Here is a 23,321-nt window from a genome sequence, read left to right as displayed (position 1 = left end):
TTCTAATATCAATATTACCATCGTCATTGTTTTAGATTTCAATAAACTTATTCTTGTATAGAGTATCATTGTGTGAAGTCACAAAATACTTTTTTTTTGCATTTCACCATTTTTTTATTTGGTGGAGCATGCTGAAAAACACCCACTACCCAAAATCTGTGGGAATCTGTCCATGGGGGGGGGCAAGATATCACTTCATGAATACATAATGAGCCCCATCATTGAAGTCAATGTCATATAGTCATATCTTTAACCCCCAAGGACCAGTTCCCACCAGATTTGGGCAGTGGATAGTTGTCAGCATGCCCTGCATTGGCATAAATCTGTGACATCATACTATTCAAGTGTGGGGGTGACACAATTGATCACCCCCCCCCCACTGAACAATGCCAAAAAAAATGTGACTTCATCGCTTGCTTCGAACTCTATTAACTGACCTGCTGATTAGGTGACAATGGTCCACTACTCCTCGTCCAGGTGATAGTAGGAGTAGGAACACCGGTGACCAGGCAACGAAGGACCTGGGTTGAACCCTGGGTGATCACGACCTCATCGGGTTCAATGCGGGCAGTCGGGCTCCTGTGGCTATCTGTGTAGAGCAAACGTCAGTTTCTTTAGTTGGTAGGTAGAGAGTTTTTGCACGGAGACGTACAGAGGGTTCAAGAGGAGAGAACATGTACTATCAAATGCTCATCATGACAAAGAACAATCAAGAAGTCTCTGTCGACAATTGGTGAATTAAAAACAGCAGTTTTGTCTTTGACTCTGGACTAACGACATATACCCTGTTTTTATCGGCTCCAAACTTATGGCAAAACTGCCATTGTGGTTCGCCGGTTTTCAACAAAGACCTCTCAGCCGTTCTTTGTCATTTGACAGACATTTTTCGATCCATTTACTGAGTTCTTGAATCCTCTGTATGTCGCAAAGCAAAAAATTCCCCCATTGCTCCTATCATGACAGAATAAAGCAGTGTACAGTCCCAAGTCTGTTTACATCATAGCATGCTTGGTTGCTATCAAGACGTAAAATTTTGCAATGCTAAGAATTTTGTACACGTCCACTCCGACATGTCTTCTGAGCAAAATAATGTAGTGGAAACAATTATCAGCTATAGGATAAGGGTTTGTTTATGGTATAAGCTTAATTTAACTTTGGTTTTGAGAGTGCATATATTTCATCAGAACAATGGCCATCAGAGCTAATGCAATAGAATCTAATAATCGATGTTAAATGGTGACAGGTTGTGAGTATTAAAGGTTAAGTGCACCCCAGGAAAATGCTGTCTTTTATAAATAGAGAAAAATCAAACTAGCATAGTGCTGAAAACTCCATCAAAATTGGATGTAAAATATGAAAGTTATGACAGTTTAAATTTTCGCTTTTTTTCACATAACAGTGATATGCACAACTAGGCTACTCAGTCGATGGTGTCCATCACTCACTATTTCTTTTGTTTTTTATCGTTTGAATTCTACAATATTTCATTTTCAATTATTTGGCAATAGGACCAACTTGACTGAACCATATAGTATTAAACAATGCTAATTCCACATGTTCAGGGAGGAATTAATCGCTGTATCACTTGACAATAATGATAAAATTAGAATATTTTGTATTTCATATAATAACATACAAAAGAAATAATGAGTTAATGACGTCATAGTATCCTCATTTGCATATCAGCCAGGATGTGCATATAACTGATTAACAAGGCTAATTCCACATGTTCTGGGAGGAATTAATCTTTGTATCACTTGACAATAATGGATTTTTCTCTTTTTATTCCAATCAACTTATTGTTGGGGTGGACTAGTTCTGTAATATCTGAGTGGCTAATGACCTGTACTGATGGTGACCTGTCCATCGCTGTAGTCTGTGCCATGGCTGTTGGTTGCCGTGCACCTGTACGCTCCCTCATCCAGGTAGGACACTGCCGAGATGACGAGGTAACCATTCTCTTGCCGGGAGTTGGCTGGCAATTCTCCACCAACCCGGGTCCACACCCTCTCGGGGGCGGGGTCACCGGTTGCCTGGCAATAGAAGATGACTCGCTCTCCTTCATTGACCGACTCCGAGGCAGGGCTGATGGTCACAGATGGGACGCGGGAAGCTGCAAAGAGATGTCAAGCCATAAAGCCATTAAATTGTTTAAACGTATCTGATCACATCAAATAAGATATTTCTTTAAAATTATTTGTTGTGAGTTGGCATGAGCAATAGGCTATCAAACATATTTTTAAAAACCACTTAGAAGAAACTAGAACAAATTCTGGAACTTTTTTTAGGAAATTCACTTTTGGTGACAGCGGTGGGATAGTCTCATCAAATTGTCTCCATTGTCAAGTTACAATATCTCCAATAATGTAGGTTTAGTTTGGAGTATTGAAGATCGCACTTTCTTTGCCTGCCAGGAACTACTTTGTCATGGACACAGGGAATAATTCATCTGAAAGCTTTGTCAACCAAATGGCATAAGGTCAGTTGTTCAATGTTCATTGTTAACAAAAAACGTCCATCATATCTTTCTTTCCTCTTCCATGTTTTTTCTTGTAATTGGTATTTTTTGGAGTGCTAAATAAAATAATAATAAAAATAACAACAACAATAATAATAAAACAGCAGATCCAATGCATATAGAACAGACATGCCATGTCCATTACAAGACATCGAAGGAATCTTCGGGTACACTACTTACGACTGACATAGACCACCGTCCTGATGGTAGCCATTCCTGCAGAGTTGGTGGCCTCACAGTGGTACTCAGCCTCATCAGATGCCCTTGCCTTGGGGATGACAAAGAGACCATCTTCAAAGGTATGTTCAGGGTTCAATACCCCTCCTTGACCACCGGTCCAGCGAAGCGTTGGAGTGGGGTTGCCTGTCGCGGTGCATCGGAGCTCGACGCGGTCTCCCTCCGTCACGCGGATGAAGCGGGGCTCGATGCGGACAGTGGGCACTTCAACAGAAGCTGTACAGAAAATCATTTTATATATTAGCAGAGCATCGTGTACTGATTACCACTATATCAGTTATCTGTTGATACTGAAGTCTATAGGTATTGTACTTATGAAAAAAAATGAAAAAAAGAAATTGGCGAACATGGCAAAGGGACAGTATCATCCTTTGACCAAAATGCAATCTACATATATGCCCATTTCATTAGAAATGCAATCAAAGTGCGACTGAGAAAGTGAACAAGCTCTCACATATTCAACATAACCGATATTTTTCATAGTCTAATGATCACTTTACAAATAAAATGTTACTGCAGGTATATGGGTGTGATAAACTCTCAGTGTAACTTGTCAAAATACTCATCAATTCATACACCTTTGGATCTTGCAAGGTAAAAATACTAGCATACAATCAGCAACAATAAATAACAATGCTCTCATGTTACAGACACAGTCTAATATTCTGAATTTATACCTCAACAACTTATGACATTCATACCAAATTAATCACTTACATGTGACGATAAGAGTAGCATAGGCATTAGCAGTATCCAGTTGGTTTGATCCCATACACACATACTGCCCAGCATCCGTTAGCCTGACAGAGTCTATCGTTAGAATGCCCATAAAATCCCTGGCATTCGGTGGCAGACTGCCGTCTGATCGACTCCAGGCAATAGTGTAGGCCGGTGTCTATCAAAGCAAAGGGAAAACAAAAGAAGAGTTGGTCTATTATGTAAATTTAGAATAACTGCTTAGAGCTACTAAATAGAACTTCTCTCTTCAGGGGGATAGGGAGTGGAGGATTTCATTAAAGGTATCACCTGGCCCTACTCAGTATTTACGTCTAAACTAATTATGACCTACCATGGCAGCAGCCTTGACTGTTCTTCACATCTTTTGGATTATCTCGCTACAGTTCAGTTCATTTATTTTCATAATCTCAATAAAAAACATCAAATACAATCAAAATTTACAAAACAAGTACAAACGAGAGTATTCAAAATTTAAACAATAGCATGAACATAACAATTGAGAGTATGATGGAACTAGCAAAGGCCAAGGGCCTATCACGGGCTAGTCCCCGAAAGGATATCAGTAAAATAATTGAGTTACATATGTATGAATTAAAATATTTTAAAGGAAATAGCAAAACAAAACAGACAAACGAACAAACAAGTAATTCGATATTTTTGAGTTGGTTAAAAAAAAAAAAAAATTAGTCAAAAGTCAAAACATTATTGTTGTAACATAACAGCGTATAAACACCACTGCCCTATCACTGGTCATAACAGGGCCTCTGTTAGCACATTCTTGGTCACTTTGTCCAGTGTTAATCACAAAATTGCCCTCTTACCTGGCTAATTCCTCGGCAAACAAACTGGACAGTTTCTCCTTCAGGTACTTCTATGGTTTGGGGATCGTTGATGACTACTCTCATTGCTTGACCTGCAAAAAGGTAATAAGAATTAATGTCTTTTATATAATAAAACAAATAAAAGACGAGAAATTTCACTGAAATAAGCTCAGTTGGTAGAGCGTGTTTCGTATTCTGGTGATAAGGGTTTGATTTCCAATTAGTATGCTAATGCCCTTTGGTAAGGTATTTCAATCCTCATTACAGGTCCCTCGGAGAGGACCTTAAGCTGTCGGTCCTCTGGTCACTTGCTTACAAGCATTCATACTTTCTTAGCAATCAGTTAAAAAACCACTACCATTTACTATTTCCTAAAATGACATTCCTTGCTAAAAATAAAAATTAGAAAGGAAACAGAATGAAAACTTAAACTAAGATACACATAATCTAAATACAATGATACATTAATGGGATTTTTTTATGTTGTACTGAAAAGTGAAAAATAATACATCAAAAATCCAAGCAAAATATAATGTATAATCTTTCATTTGTCTTAATGAAATGTAAATGATTACCTGAATAAGAAAATGTAACTGAATAAGATTATAACAAAGTAATGCATGCAATTACATCATGCAATCTTCTATTCTCACTTACCAACAACTTCTAGCCTGACCTCCGCTGTTCCAGATCCATATCTGTTTGTTACAATGAAGACGTAAACCCCTGCATCGTTAGGCCTAAGATTACGGATCTGGATTTTAAAAAAATATTAAGAATTGTTGGTGCTTGAGGTCAAGACCTAACAAGGGGTTAACCCTATACAGGAAGGCCATTGTATAGCCCAGATGGCAGGGGAGGGTGTGAAGGGTAAAGAAAGTTTATAAGGATTCTTAGTTTAGCGTGGGAAAAATCCCTAAATTCCTTGACCATCCTGGAAAGAGAAATCTCCATATTTTGATTGGATCTTCTGCATATAATGGTGATTTGAATCCAGACCAAAAAATTCTTATGAATCTTCATCTTCTTCCTTAATACTAACTGATGCCCCCCAGAGTTGGAGCAAACTGGACTGGGTAAGAGCTGATGTAAGTGGTGTGTTCCAGTTTTTGCATTGCTTTTTGAAGTTTTGAAGTACTATTCTTTTGGTTTAAATGGTTTGGAATGTAAGAGCATCCAAGTCAGGGATGGTCCTTGGTAAAAACATTATTCATAACAGTTTTTGTTGGTGGAGGTCAGAATAAAATCTGGAGAGTAAGATTTTCAGATCATCTCTTCATTACCTGTAGTCTGTAAGTTCCTGGTTCCACATAGGCGCTGGGAGAGAGAGGCTGTCCATCGGCCCTCCGCCACAGTGCAGTAGTGTAGTTACCAGATATCCTGACAACAAATACGATGGTTCCACCCAAAACAGCAGAAGCCTCGTCTGGTGAGATGACAACGCCAGGGATACGGTCAACTGTAGGTAAAAACACACAGAATAATAGGAATAATGGAGCTTATGCATTGTCGTCATCGTGCCACCATCTTAGAGGCTGAAGCCATTGCCTCACATGCATTGGTGATCTGCAGCTGGCACATCTCTGACAATTCTGTCTAAATGTATTCCTGTATTTTTTGAGGGAAGGTGTTATGGGATTGAAGACATATGCATTCAGTCTATTAACAGTTCTTGTATAGCACATAACAAATTATGATACGACATCTCCATACACTTCCAAAGGACTAGAGTATCATACCCCAGCTTTACAATGGTAATTTTACAATGCACAAGCATTTCGTGGAATTGATTCCTGCTAAGTACCCATTTACCTCACCTGGCTTGAGTGCAGCACATCATGGATCAATTTCTCACTGAAGATAATTTTACCATTGGCTGGGATTTGAACCCACGGCCCTCCGTTTCAAAGTCAAGAGACTACACCATTGATAATGCTCCAGAGAGCACATAGAAAAATGAATGATTCTGGAATGAACCATGAGATTTAAATTTTCAAGTCTTACCAGTGCTTCCTAGGTTACATGTCTGACCAGGAACTGTTGGGTTTCCCTCATACCCAGAGGCACAACTGTTGGTAAGGAACAAAATCAAAGATAAAATCAAGTTTTACTTTTGAATTTCATCATTTGAGGAAACTGTTTAAGGATTACTATTAAACGGTTTTAATAATGCACAAATATAATTATGTTTGCTGGAAAACAATTTTTACTGTATACACCTATAATAGTCTCTAATGACATTGTACACTTCATATCAAAATTAATGAATAGACTGAAAATAATTACAAGAATATTCTTTAACTGTACTTTCCTTTGCAAACTAACTTTAAATTGCCAAAACTTCCTGTAGATTTGACCCTCAACAGATTAATCATATTATGGCCTGTATTCTGAACTCAGGTTGCATATAGCCTCTGGTCTAAAGTGGTGGCTTAACTATGGAAAGGTTCAAATCATGAGTTCACCTTGGTGCCCAAATCATTCATAACAGCAAAGGAATAGGAACTGAAATATTTGTCTTCACTACTTTAATATGAAGAAAGAGCACGGTAAATGTCAAAAACATACATGCACAAAATAACTTGTTGGCAAAATTTTTGGCTTGGCATAATTTAAGCACAGAGTTAGGCCATGATTTTGGCCTATGTATTTTTTTTATCTGACCTTTCACATCTCCTGCCAGTGTATCCTCGCCGACATGCTGTACAGGTCAAACTCCCATCGGTGTCCAGGATACAGGTTGGAGAGAATCTACAAGAACAAGAATGATCAAAACCAACAGTGATGAGTAGCAGAAAATAATACTTAAATTAAGAGAATCCACAAGAAAATATCACAAACCAAAAGTAATGGTGGCAAAAGACAATGAATAGTTACAAACATTCTATATTTGGGGGCATCATGGTCTATCAGTTCCTCTAATAACCATTTGGTCTGAGTGACATTAACACCATTCACCATTTCTTCTAATTCCCATTTAGACTGCACCGATTTTAATAACCCACTTGGTCTATACACTTAGATTTCAACAAAGTAATAAATAGCCAAATGTGGGCACCAGTCTAAATGATAATTAGCCCAAGTTTTACATCACGTGATGGTGATGGTTAGACTAAATGGCAATTAGACCAATGGATAATAGACCAAATGGGTATAGCCCAAGTGGATATAACCAGAGTCCTGTAACATAAAGGTCAGCAATTAATCGTACGCTTGATTTTACGATTAATTGTATATTGTAGTCAATGCAATCAATCATAAAAAATGTTCTACGATCATTGCTAAGGTCTGTGTTACAGGCCCCAGATATGACCCAATAAACATGGTATCTGGAAGATTATGGACTCACTGGTTTGATGGGACTGAGAGGGGGCAGGCACACTGGCGGCAATCACCAGGAGTTCCCGCTGTCGCATCGCCATAGAAACCACTAGCACACTGGTCACAATACGGACCAACGGTGTTATGGACACAGTTCTGGAGAAATCAGAATAACAGAATTGAAAGTAACATTTACAAAATGTTGAGCAATAATAGAATAATTATGAGAACATGATTTATTATGAACAAGCTTAGTTTATATCAAAATCCCTCATTTCTAAACATATTTTGATGGAATGTTATCAATTTCAAAATTTTCAACAACTACAGAGTGAACAATTAATTTTTCACATAATTGAAGATGTAATACAGCTCTTCATAACAATTGAGCAGTAGGCCTATACTTCTTATTTTATTTTCATTTACTCATTTCACATGTTGCCACGTAAAATGTACAAGGTATAAAAAATGGGGTAGGATCTCAAGAAGATTACGCTTTTCGAGTAATGTGCTCCCTTTTCAAATAATAAAACAAAGATAAGAACATAAAATATTATAAAAAAAAATACAATTGTAATGCCGATGAAAATGTATTACAATATATAATGTACAATCAATAAAATGCAGAAACTGACATAATTTCATGAGTGTATATTTCAATGTGTTGGTTAATACTATCAGGGCCTGCTGGGAGAACAGTTTTCAGAACTGAAGTGGCTTCCCTGGGTAAATATATTACCTATATTATTATTATATTATAATGTGAGAAGTGAAAGGAGAAATTAGAATATAGAAACTTACATAGCAGACTCCTGTTTCAGGGTCACATTGGTTAGAATGGCCGTTACATTCACAGGGTATACAGGTTCCGAGGTAAAGACCACCTCCTGACCGGGTGAAACCTGGGGCACAGTCCTGTGGGGGAAAAAAGTTACATATTATACAGATATTGCCTACCTATAGTTTGAATATAACATTTGTTCTCCCCGACGGAGTTATATTTTTCCCAAGGGATTATATTTTGCTCGAAGCGCGCAGCGCTGAGGGAAAATATTATCCCGAGGAAAAAATATAGCTTCGGAGGGGAGTGTTGAAATGTTATTTATTAAAACGATAGACAGGCAATATCTGTTATATTATATAGTCTATGTGGATTCGCCATCACAAATTGCATTCATCATCTGGCTCAAACCCGAAATTCTTGGTACAGCTCTGATCCATCTACGTCATAATAGATATTTTTTGGAAAATACATCAAGCGCGTTCTTCATGCAATCGACGCGTTAACACTAGCGCGTACATCATATAAACTACCTTGTTACGCAACTTGTATGCAACGATCGAGTGACGTCACCTTAGTGAATATAACGCCGCAATTGAAAATACAACGCAGTATATTCCCTAAAGTGACGTCAAAACCTAGAATATAACAAATGCGATCCTCGCAGCTATGGTCACGTGATGGCGTATTGACCTATCACTGATTCGAATCTACATGACCTATGTAATATATATATATATATATTTCTTGATTTGAATCATTGGGATGCACTGTAAAATCATAATCATTGGGTGATTTCAAGTACGGTGTTGGCCTTGGTGTTAGTGTTGAAATTTCGGTTGCTTCCCCTAGCTCCAAAACTTATTCAGAGCTTGTAAAACTGATCCAGATCACATTATTGACATCTAAACAACTAGTGAGTGACTTTTCGGGACCATCCTCATTTTATGTTTGGTGTTATAATCGTGTAAAAATTGACCTAACACCAACACCAAAAGGTCAACACTGGACTTGAAATCACCCATTGTCATGCTCATCATCTTCATCATAATCAAAATCAAAATCAAACTCAAAATTAAACTTAATGTCAAACTAAAAGTCAAGTAAAAAGTCAAAGTCAAAGCCAAAATCAAAATCAAAATAAAAAATAAAAAATAAAAATAAAAAATCAACATCGAAATCAACATCAAAATCAAAATAAAGATAAAAAAAATACAATCACAATCCTTATCACTGAAATCTACATAATAACCATCATAATAATCACCAGTGCCACCTCATCACCATACCATTCCACACCATGATAACCACCATTATCAGCATCACAACCACTATCACATAAGGCTTTGCTTCATTTACTGACATTTATGCTGTTTATGAATAACATATTCATTTTTTGCCATTAGCCACAGTCTACATGAATATCTGTGATTTTTTTTTCAGTTTTCCACAAAGCACATATCTGGCTAGCAACAACACCACCAAAACCAATATCGCCATCCCCATCACATTGTTTTGACCATCATCGGAATTATTGCTCAACTCACAAAAGTTTGCACCTTACCTCACAAGAAAGACCAATGTAACCTTGGGGACAGTCACAACTCTCTACCTCAACTGCTGAATTCTGGCCAGTATTTTGAGCAACTGTGTTGGTTGAAAAATAAATGACATCATAAAGGTAAAATGGAAACAAAATATTTTTCATATTTAAAAGGGATATTGAGTTAAAATCATAGAGGAAAAGAAAAGAGGCAAAATGACAACTAGCAAACAAAAAGTGATATTGAAGCTGTACCGACTGAAATTTCTTTTCCTATTAGCACTCTTTGCGATTGGACAGGCAGCTTTGCTCAAGTCTGCAAACAAGACTAACTGAAGGGCAGAATACAGGTATTTCTCTTATGTGAATACAGGTATTTCTCTTATGTAAATACATTTCTTTTGTTTGCATCAAGCCAATTAACAATATGTTCAAAATATTTCACAATCAACATTGGCAGTTCTAAAGCTATGTCTCCCCCTTGTATTTGTTTTGTTGCTTTTAGTCCAGGTAATTAATGATCCAGGTTAATGTTTACCCCTACTTGAACAGCCAATATCAGCTTGGTCAGTCCCTTTACACATCGGTTTCCTTCTTTGCATTCATGTATGTAATTGATCTCTTATATTTTGGCTCCATTTCAATGTTGTCAGGGTTTTTTTTCAATTGGTGAAAATGAAATTGAATATTGGCAATTTTACTGTATAAGTACCATGTTGGCCTCACAAACTACGGGTGGGAAAGAAATTCTGTTACCTGCAATATCGAGTGCGATATCCCTGATACTGCTCTCCTGCATGTCGCTATGGTAGGAAGCACGGATGAGGATGTTACTAACGTCAGCCAGGGCCATCAGAAGGTGCTCCCTGGTAGCTGGGTTGCCGTCCGGACGTACAAAGTTATCCTGCAAAAAATCACAACATCAAAGACATGGAATCAAAGGGAAAATATTCAACAATGACGATGACGATAATGGAGAGAGGGCAAGAAGGAAATGAAAAAGAGGAAAGAAATGAAGAGAAAGGTGAAGGACAAAAGAGAAAGAAGGTGGCGCAGCATTTGATGGAGAAGAAAAATATGGCAAAAACATCAGATAACAAAAACAAAAGTATTGTTAGATGATGACAAAAATGAACTGGCTTGCCAAAAAAGTGGAATACATAGCAAGCTATAAAATAATAAAATTTTGACAGACAATTGCAAAATGAATCAAGAAAACCTGAGTATACCTCAATAATCTGGAATGCTACTGGACGAGCATCATCTGGCTCCAAACCGGTTGGCTGCCTGTACACCAAGACGATATCATTACCCTATGGAAAAAAAGGAAAATAAAGAAAAAGACAAGGACTCCAGGTTATACAGAACTGAAACAAGTGGAGCAACTCTGGCAGTCTCACCTGCATGATGTGATTCAATATAAAATAAAATTATTCTAAAAAAACACCATTCATATAATATGCTGCTACGTTCATTGACTCTAAATGACATTTGACCTTGATCAAGTGACCTACGACTTGTGCAAGATGAGTAATGATACTGGATTACCCCTACATGTATGTCCACATTTTATTAACGATATCCATAAACTTTTCAAAGTTACAATGGTAATTCAACAAATGCCCCCCACATGGTCAAAGTTCATTGAACCTAAATGACCTTTGTCATGTGACCTGCAACTTGCACAGTGTGTTCAGTGATACTTGATTACTCTTATATCCAAGTTTTATGAACTAGCTCCATAAACATTAAAAGTTATGATGGAAATTCAACAAATACCCCCAACATGCCCAAAGTTCATTGACTCTTAATGAACTTAGACCTTGGCCATGAGACCTGAAACTCAGGCAGGATGGTTAATACTTCATGAACTAGGTCCATATACTTTCTAAGTTATGATGTCATTTTAAACAAGTGGAATGCCTCTGGCCGTCTCACCTGCATCACGCGGTTCAATATAGCAGCAGTGCTGACTTTGAACACTACTCTAACTCGCACAAGATGTTCAGTGATACATGGTTACTCTTATGTCCACTTTTTATGAACTAGACCAATAAACTTACAGAGATATGATGGTTATTCAACAAAAAAACCCAACATGGCCAAAGTTCATTGACCTTACATGACCTTTGACCTTGATCATGTGACCTGAAACTCGAACAGGATGTTCAGTGATACTTGATTACTCTTATGTACAAGTTTCATGAATCAGATCCATAAACTTTCAAAGTTATGATGGTAATTCAACAGATACACCCTATTCGGCCAAAGTTCATTGACCTTTGACCTTGGTCATGTGACCTGAAACGCGCACAGGATGTTCAGTGATACTTGATTACTCTAATGTCCAAGTTTAATGAACTAGACAAATAAACTTTCAAAGTTATGATGGTAATTCAACAGAAACCCCCGATTCGGCCAAAGTTCATTGACCCTAAATGACCTTTGACCTTAATCATGAGACCTGAAACTTGCACAAAATTTTCAGAGATGCATGATTACTATTATGTCCAAGTTTCATGAATCAGATCCATAAACTTTCAAAGTTATGATGGGAATTCAACAGATATCCCCAATTCGGCCAAAGTTCATTGACCCTAAATGACCTTTGACCTTGGTCATGTGACGTGAAACTCATGCAGGATGTTTAGTGATACTTGATTAAGCTTATGTCCAAGTTTCATGAACTAGGTCCATATATTTTCTAAGTTATGATGACATTTCAAAAACTTAACCTCAGGTTAAGATTTCGATGTTGATTCCTCCAACATGGTCTAAGTTCATTGACCCTAAATGACCTTTGACCTTGGTCATGTGACATGAAACTCTAATAGGATGTTCAGTAATACTTGATTAACCTTATGGCCAAGTTTTATTAACTAGGTCCATATACTTTCTAAGTTATGGCGTCATTTCAAAAACTTAACCTCAGGTTAAGATTTGATGTTGACGCCGCCGCCGCCGTCGCCGTCGCCGTCGGAAAAGCGGCGCCTATAGTCTCACTTTGCTTCGCAGGTGAGACAAAAACCCTTTTATTTTAACATGTTGATCAAAATTCAAAAGTAAAGTAAGGTACAAATTATAATGCCTTGAAGTGATTTTTTTTATATAAAACCTAAATGTTTTGATCATTTGGACGAATGAGTTACAGACTCTGAATTCACCTTCCAAATGGCATAAATATTTATTTCTAGATGAAAATTATGAAATGTAACAGCTTTTGAGAGTTAACTTGAACTACTGTATAATACACAACAATGGGATGCAAGAAATTTATGATTAATTATAATATCAATTTCACATCACAAAAGTAATGGTTAAATTTTGCAATTAATAGTAAGTGTAGAATCAACTGCTGGTTAGCTTCTTGCGAGAGAAAGTATCACTTGATTCGCTGAAGATAGAGTTGACCTTGCTCTCAATTCCTATTTTGCAATTGATATTTGCAATCAATATTTGCAATCGATATTTGCAATTGATATTTGCAATCAATATTAGCAATTGATATTTGCAATCAATATTTGCAATCGATATTTGCAATTGATATTTGCAATCAATATTAGCAATTGATATTTGCAATCAATATTTGCAATTGATATTTGCAATTGATATTTGCAATCAATATTTGCAATTGATATTTGCAATCAATATTTGCAATTGATATTTGCAATCAATATTTGCAATTGATATTTGCAATTGATATTTGCAATCAATATTTGCAATTGATATTTGCAATCAATATTTGCAATTGATATTTGCAATCAATATTTGCAATTGATATTTGCAATTGATATTAGCAATCAATATTTAAAATTGATATTTGCAATCAATATTTGCAATTGATATTTGCAATCAATATTTGCAATTGATACTTGCAATCGATTCTACAATGTTTCTTATCAAAAATTTAAGTAGCACACACAGTAAATGGGTTTGTTCTTACAACTCTGCAGTAGATGCAGATGTACTTACAGTGATCTCGACATCATTGTCAGTGATAGCGTTTCCTCTAGCCTGGGATGTGGAGTAGCTAACCGTGTACCTTAGAAAGCCACCATATGCAGTGATCTACAGGGATAGGAAAGGAAAGGAAAAAATATCAATGATACTTGAAACATTAAAATGATAAGTTTTACCATGCAGTATAAACTAGACATGTAAGCCGAGGAAGCGCAGGGAGGTGTGTCCAGTGCCTGGGAGGCCCTCTTCTCCCCTTGAAATATCATCAAATACGTTCACAATGCAAAAGCTCTTTTCCATGATGTTTAATGCCTAAGATGCTAAGAATACAACAAATGATTTCTACAAAACTGGTCTCATTTGGAGCTTTATTCAGTGAGTATGATTTCACATATCAATCATGCATAAGTTAGTGTTGTTATCTGAAAACAATTTTCATGAAAAAAAAATACTGCACAATTTTGTAGATTACTTAGCAGGTCACGTGCACACGAACTTTTGTAGCAATTGCATAGTAAATGACCAAGATCTCAGGATTTTTACTAGAGAGGGAGGGTAAGGTTAAAGACAGTTTTACCTGATTACCCCTAAACTTTGACGGAAGCTCCCAATAGTAGACATCAATAGGCATCTGGTTAAACTGAGAGAACGCAATGCTGTTGGATGGAACATTGATCCCGAACCCTGAGGTTATCCGCTGTGTCTGAGCTCGATTGACCAGGGCAACATCACTTGAATCAGATGGCGACTGGAGTGTGACTCGAAGCTGAAAAGTAATAATAATGATAATAATAATAGCCAATTTTCATATAGAGCTTTTCCCAGAATGGCTCAAAGCGCTTTATAGCATATTATTACCCCAGTCATTGGATTCATTTCAATCCCGCACGAAAAGTGCACAATTTCCACTCCCTGGAGAGCATTCCTTGCATTCATCGCAGCCTCATTATGGCACTGGCAAATTCAAACGTACAATATCTTTCGCATCCTACCGGGTACCCATTTAGCACCTGGGTCGAGAGTGGCAAAGTGTGGATTAATGCCTTGCCAAAGAACGCTATAGACCACGGTGGGATTCGAACACACGACCCTCTGTTTACAAGGATGAGGAGATTTGCAGATAGTTCAGCATGTCAGAAACATTAACCTGCCAACCTCGTCCTTCTCGCCACGCACTTTGACAGATACTTCTGGCAAACCACTGTATCGATTACTGAATTGACTGTGATGGAACTAAGCTGAAAATAAATTTCATTATGTTAAATGAATCTTACCTGTTGTCTGAAGTAGTTTGAGCTGGTGCATGGGACCGACAAACCAGAACAGAAACACCTGGTACATCCTTCAGGGTTCCGGGATGCGAGATTGAAGAAACCCGGCTGACAATAGTTACAACTTTCTCCTCCAACATTATCCTAAATTAACAAACAGTAAGAATGTCATTAAGATTTATTCATTTTTATTCAGTTATTCATTTCTTTATTTTATTTATTCTATTTTAATTTGTATCATAATTTATAAAATATTCTTAGAAAAGTGGCCTTCACCCCACAAGCTCTGATTTTTAGCAGATCTCCTTCCCATTACATGTGGTTAATGCATTACACAATTGATTTAAATGTTATATATTGCACATATTTAAATTGATCTATCATTGTAAATATGAAATGATTGAAAGAAGTGAAGTGAATTGAACTTTAGTAGTTGCAGACTGCAATCATATCAAAAGAAAATCTTTGAAATCATGCTTAAACTTTACCACATTATCATACTGCTAGATCTTGTAAATTTTTGTCATAGTGTACATAATCCAAACATTTTTGAATGAGAGAAATTTTAATCATTTGGATATTCTTTAAAGAATCTAAAGGTCCATGATCTTACCTTGCAGTCACATCGGCCATCAAAGCACTGTGATGATCTAGTTCCCCTTCCATCACACTGGCATCCTCCTGAAAAAACATAATAAAAGTTTGATTTGAAATTTGGTGTAGATTTAGGTTTGATTTGAAATTTGGTGTAGATTTAGGTTTGATTTGAAATTTGGTGTAGATTTAGGTTTGATTTGAAATTTGGTGTAGATTTAGGTTTGATTTGAAATTTGGTGTAGATTTAGGTTTGATTTGAAATTTGGTGTAGATTTCGATTTGATTGGAAATTGGGTGTAGATTTAGCACCTAAGGATCACAAACAATTCATAAAGTTGTTAAAAACTTTTGATCAGTTTAATGGAACACCCACCTGGGGGCCATTTCATAAAACTGTTCATAAGTTACACACGACTGGTGATCCTTTCTTCTACCAAAGGATATATCCTTATATAACTGACTTAGCACCTCAGAATAGGTTCCAGTCACAAGTAAAATTGTGCCTAACAAGCAGCTTTATGAAACACCAAGAAATATGACATGACCTTTGACCCTTGAAAGTAATCACTACTTTATACTTTTATATGTGTACAGGAAAGAACTTCTTAAAGAAAAGAAGAATAATCCTTACCTTGAGATCTGCAGGAGTCTCCTTCCCTTGCCGGATCTCCTATATAACCTGGTGCACAGCTTCAGAGGAATGCAAGACACAAAACCATTATTCGTTACGTGTTTCACACTGATTTTTTGCTATATAATTAATAATTCATAACAGCAACAATAATTATAATAATGTGAATTAGTGTCCATCTATGTTTCAAGGAAATCATGACATTAATGACAGATGAATTGGGTTTTGATCAGGCACAAAATTCAAACAATTTGCACAAGAATTGTTTTCCTTTTGTCTTGTTCTAATCCACATAGCTATACCTATAATCACAACAACATTATAATGATAATGATAGTTAATAATATAGTTGAATTGAGTTGAATTTATTCACCTCCGTTAAAATATACAAAATAAACAAATTACCACAAACATAACAAAGCATTTAAGCTACTATACAAAATAAATTCATCATATCACAGTCAAAAATTGTTATAGTGAAAGGGATATTGTAGACCCATAAAAGTATGTTAGTGATGTTTGGTGGGTCATTTAAGGAAGTATATTTCAAAGACTAAACTGACCTTTCACATCTTCTTCCGATGTAACCTTCAGGGCAGGAGTCACAGGTCAAATCATTGTCAACATCCAGGAAACATGTTGGTGAAAATCTAACAAAGAAGAAAAATTCAAGCAAGCATAGTAATAGCAGGGATTCCTCTTGATAAAAAGTCTGAAAATCATCTAGAATGACCCATCATTCATGAAAAATGTGTATTTCATGGCAGAAAATGTGTTGAAATAGTCTGAATTCAGACTTAAGTCTGAAAAGTGGCATCCCTGTTGGCCTATTAGCAAAACTTTTTAATATGACGCTAAGTCTCTAAAAAAAATTATTAGAAAAATAAAATCAAACATTTCAATAACAAACCTTTTCAGGACTGTAAGTCTCTGAAAAAATAATTAGTGGAGTAATATTTCATGACATAAATGGAAACTCTCGTTTTGGGGGCCTAGCATCACAGTGTCTTTTCTAGGAGATTTCTAGGAGAAAAGATTTTGCATCGTATTTTGATCGTAAATGTTTAAAATTTTAGGTGATCCATTGTGATAACAATTACACTTCCTAACTTGGCAATGCAGTGGAAATATAAAATCACTACGGAACAAATAAAAATTGGGGTTTTTTAAATCATATTTTTACTTTATCAATTCTGATTCATATAATCAGGTTCTATTACACATACTCATTTCAAATGGGAGACGATAAAAGCGAGTTTAACTGCTGGTGGATGTTATGATGAGTCGCGATGTAAAGATGCTGGTTTTAGAACATGTGCCATTCAAAGACAAACGGAAGCAACTCTGTAGTAACTAACTATATTTCCACAAAAAAAGGATGAAACATTTTCCTCCTTTAGTAAGACACTCATTTCTCAGAGTTGCTTATTTTTTGTCAAGGGATGGAAGAAATCCTAATCACTATTAATTTGAGGAAGAAACTCTGATCAACTTAGACCTATGGAACCTGAAAATATTTATAATGAAGCAAGTTACACAAAAAAGGTCAGTGTTATTGACAATATCTATTTACTTACTGGTTAGATGGAATTGCAAGAGGGCAGGTACAAGGCAGACATCTTCCTCCCTGGCTTGGGTTGCCATAGAAACCAGGTGCACACTGGTCGCAGAAACGGCCATAGGTATTGTCTTGACAGTTCTGAAGAAAATAGGTGACGGATTGCATTATTGCATCACCGTACATCCACTCTCAATACCTTTTTCAATTGGCGCATGCATAACTCAAATGGCTAATCAAGATGGTTATATTGTTTGGAAGCAAAAATTTAACTGTATGAATTTTTGTGGTTGTTCTTAAATGCAAGGGATTACAAATTTTTCTTTTTTTAATTTCATTACATAATCAGTCACATTTCCTATCAAACTAAAAAAAAAACACAATGGATTGTGTTTTGACAGCAAAGAAAAAAATTATAACCAGATACTGTTATTATAAAAGAAGCACAGTAAAATTAACATGCTGAATACTGAATTCTGAGATTCTCATAGACTTTGTATATGGAAAACCGAGTTCCAGTAGATAATAGGTCACAAAGAATAATTACTTAATATATTATCTATAATGGAAATGATGTATTTACCATCTCCCCAACCCCCCCCCCCCAATAAAAATATATATATATATATAAAACATTATTTTTCAATCTGTTTCAGAATTCAAAATAATTTCAAGCTCCGGGCTACTCACCCTGCACTCGCCCGTTTCAGGATGGCAATCAGTGGAATGACCATTGCATTCACAGCGAGCACAGAAGCCAAGGTAGATACCACTGCCTGAACGGGTAAAGCCAACATCACAATCCTGGAGGGTCAAGCATTAAAAATACAGCTCACATTAAGAGGAAAAGATATGGGGATTAGGGTGATTAACCTCCAAAATAATGCAAAATAAACTCGAAATTATTATCATTATCATAGTTTTATTCTATAATCATCATCATTGTTATTGTCGTCATCATCATCATGTCATCATCATTACAATAGAAATAATAACAACAACTATCTCCTTTACTATTCACATCTTAATCACTGATATCTTTATCCCCAATATCATCATCATAAATTCTGATAATACTTCTGTATTATAGAAGAAAATCTGGATAATAATTTATATTGATATCACAGGACGGGGTAAAGATTTAAGGTGTTACCTCACAGGAGAGGCCTCTGTAACCAAATGGACATGTGCACTGTTCTACAGCAAATGCTCTGCCTAAGCCAGTGTTGCGGGTTTCAGCAATATCCATACTAATATCCCTGATACTGTATAGAAAGGAAAGATATGAATTTATTACAAAATAAATATCTTATTCAATAATTAGAATAGTGAACAAAACACATCCTGGTGCTTGTTGTTTGAAATTGACAAGAACAGTTGGTATAATTATGACAAGGTAGAATCACATCATGTCAACATATACTCTGTAATGAAAGCCATCATTATTTCCATCAATACCATGGACATCATCATAACCACCACCATCACCATCATCATCATCACCAATGTCATCATCATCATCATCACAATTATCATCGCTATCATCATCACCACCGCAATCATCATCAGAAACACCACCGTCATCATCATCTCCACCACCATCATTACGACCACCACCACCATCATCATCATTATCATCATCATCATAATCATCACTATCATTGTCATCATCATCATCAGCAGCATCATCATCACTATCATCATCATCACCATCACAACCACCATCATTATCATCATCATCCCCTTCCTTCTCCTGATATCCAACATCATCATTTCCTTACTACTAACAAATAGCATCAATACTTACGCTGCAACACTTGTGCGAGCATTGTACGTTGCCCTGATGATGATGTAATCTAAATCAGCTAGAGCCATCATCAGGTTCTCCCTATTAGCTGGCTCAAAATCAATGCGGGTCCAATATTGCTGACAACAAAAAAACAAACAAAGGATTAGTACATAAAACCCTCTGCTCATTTTAGACATGCATTCATTTAAAATATGAATTTTAATTCATTATCATGATCACATACATGAATAACAATTAATATATTATCAACATTCCGCAAATGCATAAATATTTTAAAATACTCAACCAAAAATAAAACGTAGTTCACACTGAAATATTTTTGTATCATAATCTGTAGTTTTGAATGTGTAAAATTTCATGTACATGTAAATAAAAAGACACACTATACAAAGTTAGTAATACCTGATAATTTAGATTCACAAACAAATTAGATTTAAATGTTATCTGTTACTGGTGTGGATCAAACCAGACCCTTTACTGTGATCAAAATGATATGTTTTATTTGTTTGGTGGCAGCGGTGGGATGACCCAGCTACACATTGAAAGATTGATTACTCAAACCAGAAGACTTACCTCGAGGAAAGGCACCCTGAACGGTGTCTCTGTTCTTGATGCTACCTGGGTACCTTGACTGTCTCGGTTGTAGATCAAGGTTATTCCATTACCCTGAAAGAGATTAGTCAATTCAATTTCAGTTGATACATTAATCTATTCTTCCCAAAGTTTCATACAATAGTTCCATTGGCTTTCAAAGTTTTAACATTTCAAAAACATAACCTTGGTTAAGATTTTAAATAATAAGTTAATTGACCCTATAGGAACTTTGAAAAGCGCCTATATACTCGTTCTGCTATGCAAGGCCCCATCAGGCCCATTGCATAAAAGTAACTACTAAAGTAACTTTGCCATCTAATGATTATTACCATGGTAACAGTGCTTATCAGCCAATCAAAATCAAGGATTTCATGGAAGCTACTATTGGATGGCAGAGCAACTTTTATGCAACAGGACCCTCGACTCAGTCTACTCTACATTTACGTCACAAGTTTGAAAAGCTTACTGAGATTTCAACATCTGGTATGGGCTGCTGGCGTCTTCCCTCTTGGGCAGCACTGTCAACTACGATAGTATACCTCAAGTAGCCACCATAAGATGAAACCTGATGGAACCAAATCAAGAAGTGAAAAGAAATCACAGCTTGGGAAGTAACAAAAAATTAAGAAAGTAGGATTTATATATAGTTTACCAAATGAAAAGAGTATTAGATTGAAACTTCTCGTAGATAGTTCTCTAACCCTGTAGTGATCCAATCCTGAAACATTTGTTTTTTTTCTCTGTATCTATGAATGAATGACTGTTGCATGGTTCCATCTTGTGAATAAGAATATACATACAAACTACCAGCTTTAAGCTTCATTCAGATATGGAGCAAAAAAGCTCAGTAACATTTTTAAGATATGAAGTTTTAAGATATAAAGTCAAAGTGCTTTATACATATATCACACATTAACAGTGTCATTGTCCAAAGTTGCCAAAAAAAATTCACATTATATTTATCTTCACCATCTAATCAATATAATCAATGTTCTGGGAACTGCATTTATACAAGACCTATTGACTTTATTTATTCAGTTCCAAATTTCATTTCTTGCTTGTGAATAGTTTCTTATATCTTGTGTTTTGTATATTTTAATCAAGTATTGAAATAAATTTCAAACTGAATTCAATTCGATTGAATTTGATTTAATCTTAGGAATAAATTTTAAAAAGTATCTGATTGATCCACTGCTCTTCATTGGAAGTCTTACCTTATTCCCCAGGAAGCGGTTAGGGAGAACCCAGAAGTATACATCGGCTGGGATGGTGTCAAAGGCCCCGTAGACAAGCTCCCTCTGTCGATAATTGACGGTCAGTTCCTGTGATGTGATGTTTTCTGTGAAGTCCCGATTGTTCAGGGTTAGCCCTTGACCATCACGAGAGAACTCTGCATTGACCTAGCAAAAGTAGGAAGGAATTCCTTGAATGCTTAAGTGACCAATCAGGGTAGCTGTGCTATAGCTGGCGGTAATGCAGCGCTTTAGAAACATTTGTATTAAGCATTATATAAATGTTGCATATTATTATTTTTAACAGCGATATAAAACAGAACAGAAAGAGAAAGATTTGAATAATTATGGTTTCAATAGCTGATTAGTTTCTCTTCCGTAAAGATATAACTGGGTACTGTGGTATCCTTTCCAACAAAAATAAGTCGCAGCAATGATTATCGTACACATTTGATCAGTTGTCAATCCATTTTTTTTTTATTGGTGGATAAAATTTGAATGAATAGGATTTCATATAATAAAACACAAAAGAATAAGTGGGGATGTAACATCATCAACTTGCTTATTGCCTATTCATGAAGACAATGTATCACCAAAATAATACAAAACATTGTTATTCCTTGTATGATTTTGATAAAATTATCAGTGTTTTGTTTAAGTATGAGTTTCTTTTTCTGTTCAACTAATACTTTTTTCCAGTCTGGAGTATCCCTTTTAATTATTCTGTTATGATTACAATCACCGTGACACACTGTCTCCATGGTAACCACCATCACAACCATAACAAGAGACCAACCTGCGATCTGTACTGTGTAGTGCTATCACAGTCTGAGGTTATTCCCATACAGAAGCACCTGATGCAGCCGTACTGGTGATCTGGGGCCAGATTGAATGTTCCAACTTGACACTGGTCACAGAGGACACCTTCAGTGTTATCCTATAGAAAAACACACACATAGATCACCTTCAGTGTAAGCATATCACAAAAAACATGCATAACACCTTCAGTGTTATACTGTGCGAAAACAAACACATAGAACACGAAATAAGGAGTTTAAATAGCAGAAGCATCATGACAAGACCCAAAAATAAAGAATGATTATTTATTATCCTTACTTTACACAGGCATTCTGATCCGGTCCATGCTAGACTGCCATCAACGTTGCAGTCACCTAGACTATCAGGAACACAGGAATCACCAGGAATTGTTGGGTTTCCTACATAGTTAGCAGAGCATCTGAAAGAATGCAAGAAAATGAAACATAAATGATCTTTGAAAGGAAGCAGATTACATGTGTGTATAACGAGCTTAACTCAATTAGATGGAACAAATAATGATTTCATGAGGAGTCTTATGCAAGGTCACCATTTAATTGCAGGTCTAGATCTTCAAATTTATGTATAAAGAGCAAGCGATCTGATGATTGCCACATATATGCACATATGAGAATGTGTATTATTATTGCTTAGAAAATGACCTTTGATTATTATTATTGTTTATTTGGCAGAACATAAAACTAGTCAAACCTTACATCTGCAATACCCTACAACTGGCATACTGGAGTGGATTTCACAAAAAGACGTGTGTGTGATTTCACTCACTAATTTGCTCTCAACTAATGTGACGATTTTCATATAACAGTAGTCAGTGAAAAGTATTGACAAATCTATGAATGAAGTGCTCTGCAGGTTAACTACATGTAGGTGAT

The 23,321-nt window shown here is 36.1% G+C and overlaps 1 protein-coding gene across 1 annotated transcript in view; it reads right to left on the bottom strand.

Moving 5' to 3' along the window:
• Nucleotides 1–23,321, bottom strand: part of LOC121427289 (basement membrane-specific heparan sulfate proteoglycan core protein-like) — an 83,901-nt gene that overhangs the window by 32,157 nt on the left and 28,423 nt on the right. The window contains exons 17-45 of the mRNA XM_041623627.1: nucleotides 22,729–22,849; nucleotides 22,409–22,549; nucleotides 21,595–21,780; nucleotides 20,847–20,945; nucleotides 20,360–20,452; nucleotides 19,784–19,902; nucleotides 19,130–19,241; nucleotides 18,667–18,780; nucleotides 17,996–18,117; nucleotides 16,982–17,068; nucleotides 16,419–16,477; nucleotides 15,804–15,871; nucleotides 15,194–15,334; nucleotides 14,497–14,685; nucleotides 13,932–14,027; nucleotides 11,189–11,272; nucleotides 10,716–10,863; nucleotides 9,981–10,063; nucleotides 8,437–8,550; nucleotides 7,664–7,791; nucleotides 6,979–7,065; nucleotides 6,319–6,383; nucleotides 5,598–5,773; nucleotides 4,972–5,068; nucleotides 4,315–4,406; nucleotides 3,473–3,650; nucleotides 2,699–2,971; nucleotides 1,844–2,113; nucleotides 438–589 (exon numbers count right to left, since the gene is read on the bottom strand). Of these exons, the coding sequence (XP_041479561.1) occupies nucleotides 438–589; nucleotides 1,844–2,113; nucleotides 2,699–2,971; nucleotides 3,473–3,650; nucleotides 4,315–4,406; nucleotides 4,972–5,068; nucleotides 5,598–5,773; nucleotides 6,319–6,383; nucleotides 6,979–7,065; nucleotides 7,664–7,791; nucleotides 8,437–8,550; nucleotides 9,981–10,063; nucleotides 10,716–10,863; nucleotides 11,189–11,272; nucleotides 13,932–14,027; nucleotides 14,497–14,685; nucleotides 15,194–15,334; nucleotides 15,804–15,871; nucleotides 16,419–16,477; nucleotides 16,982–17,068; nucleotides 17,996–18,117; nucleotides 18,667–18,780; nucleotides 19,130–19,241; nucleotides 19,784–19,902; nucleotides 20,360–20,452; nucleotides 20,847–20,945; nucleotides 21,595–21,780; nucleotides 22,409–22,549; nucleotides 22,729–22,849 (3,694 nt within the window). The remainder of the gene's footprint in view (nucleotides 1–437; nucleotides 590–1,843; nucleotides 2,114–2,698; nucleotides 2,972–3,472; nucleotides 3,651–4,314; nucleotides 4,407–4,971; nucleotides 5,069–5,597; nucleotides 5,774–6,318; nucleotides 6,384–6,978; nucleotides 7,066–7,663; nucleotides 7,792–8,436; nucleotides 8,551–9,980; nucleotides 10,064–10,715; nucleotides 10,864–11,188; nucleotides 11,273–13,931; nucleotides 14,028–14,496; nucleotides 14,686–15,193; nucleotides 15,335–15,803; nucleotides 15,872–16,418; nucleotides 16,478–16,981; nucleotides 17,069–17,995; nucleotides 18,118–18,666; nucleotides 18,781–19,129; nucleotides 19,242–19,783; nucleotides 19,903–20,359; nucleotides 20,453–20,846; nucleotides 20,946–21,594; nucleotides 21,781–22,408; nucleotides 22,550–22,728; nucleotides 22,850–23,321) is intronic.

Source organism: Lytechinus variegatus, chromosome 14 (genome assembly GCF_018143015.1).
Source record: "Lytechinus variegatus isolate NC3 chromosome 14, Lvar_3.0, whole genome shotgun sequence".
Classification (NCBI taxonomy): domain Eukaryota; kingdom Metazoa; phylum Echinodermata; class Echinoidea; order Temnopleuroida; family Toxopneustidae; genus Lytechinus; species Lytechinus variegatus.
Note: the sequence above shows the minus strand (reverse complement) of the source record. Positions and strands in the feature narration are given on the sequence as shown.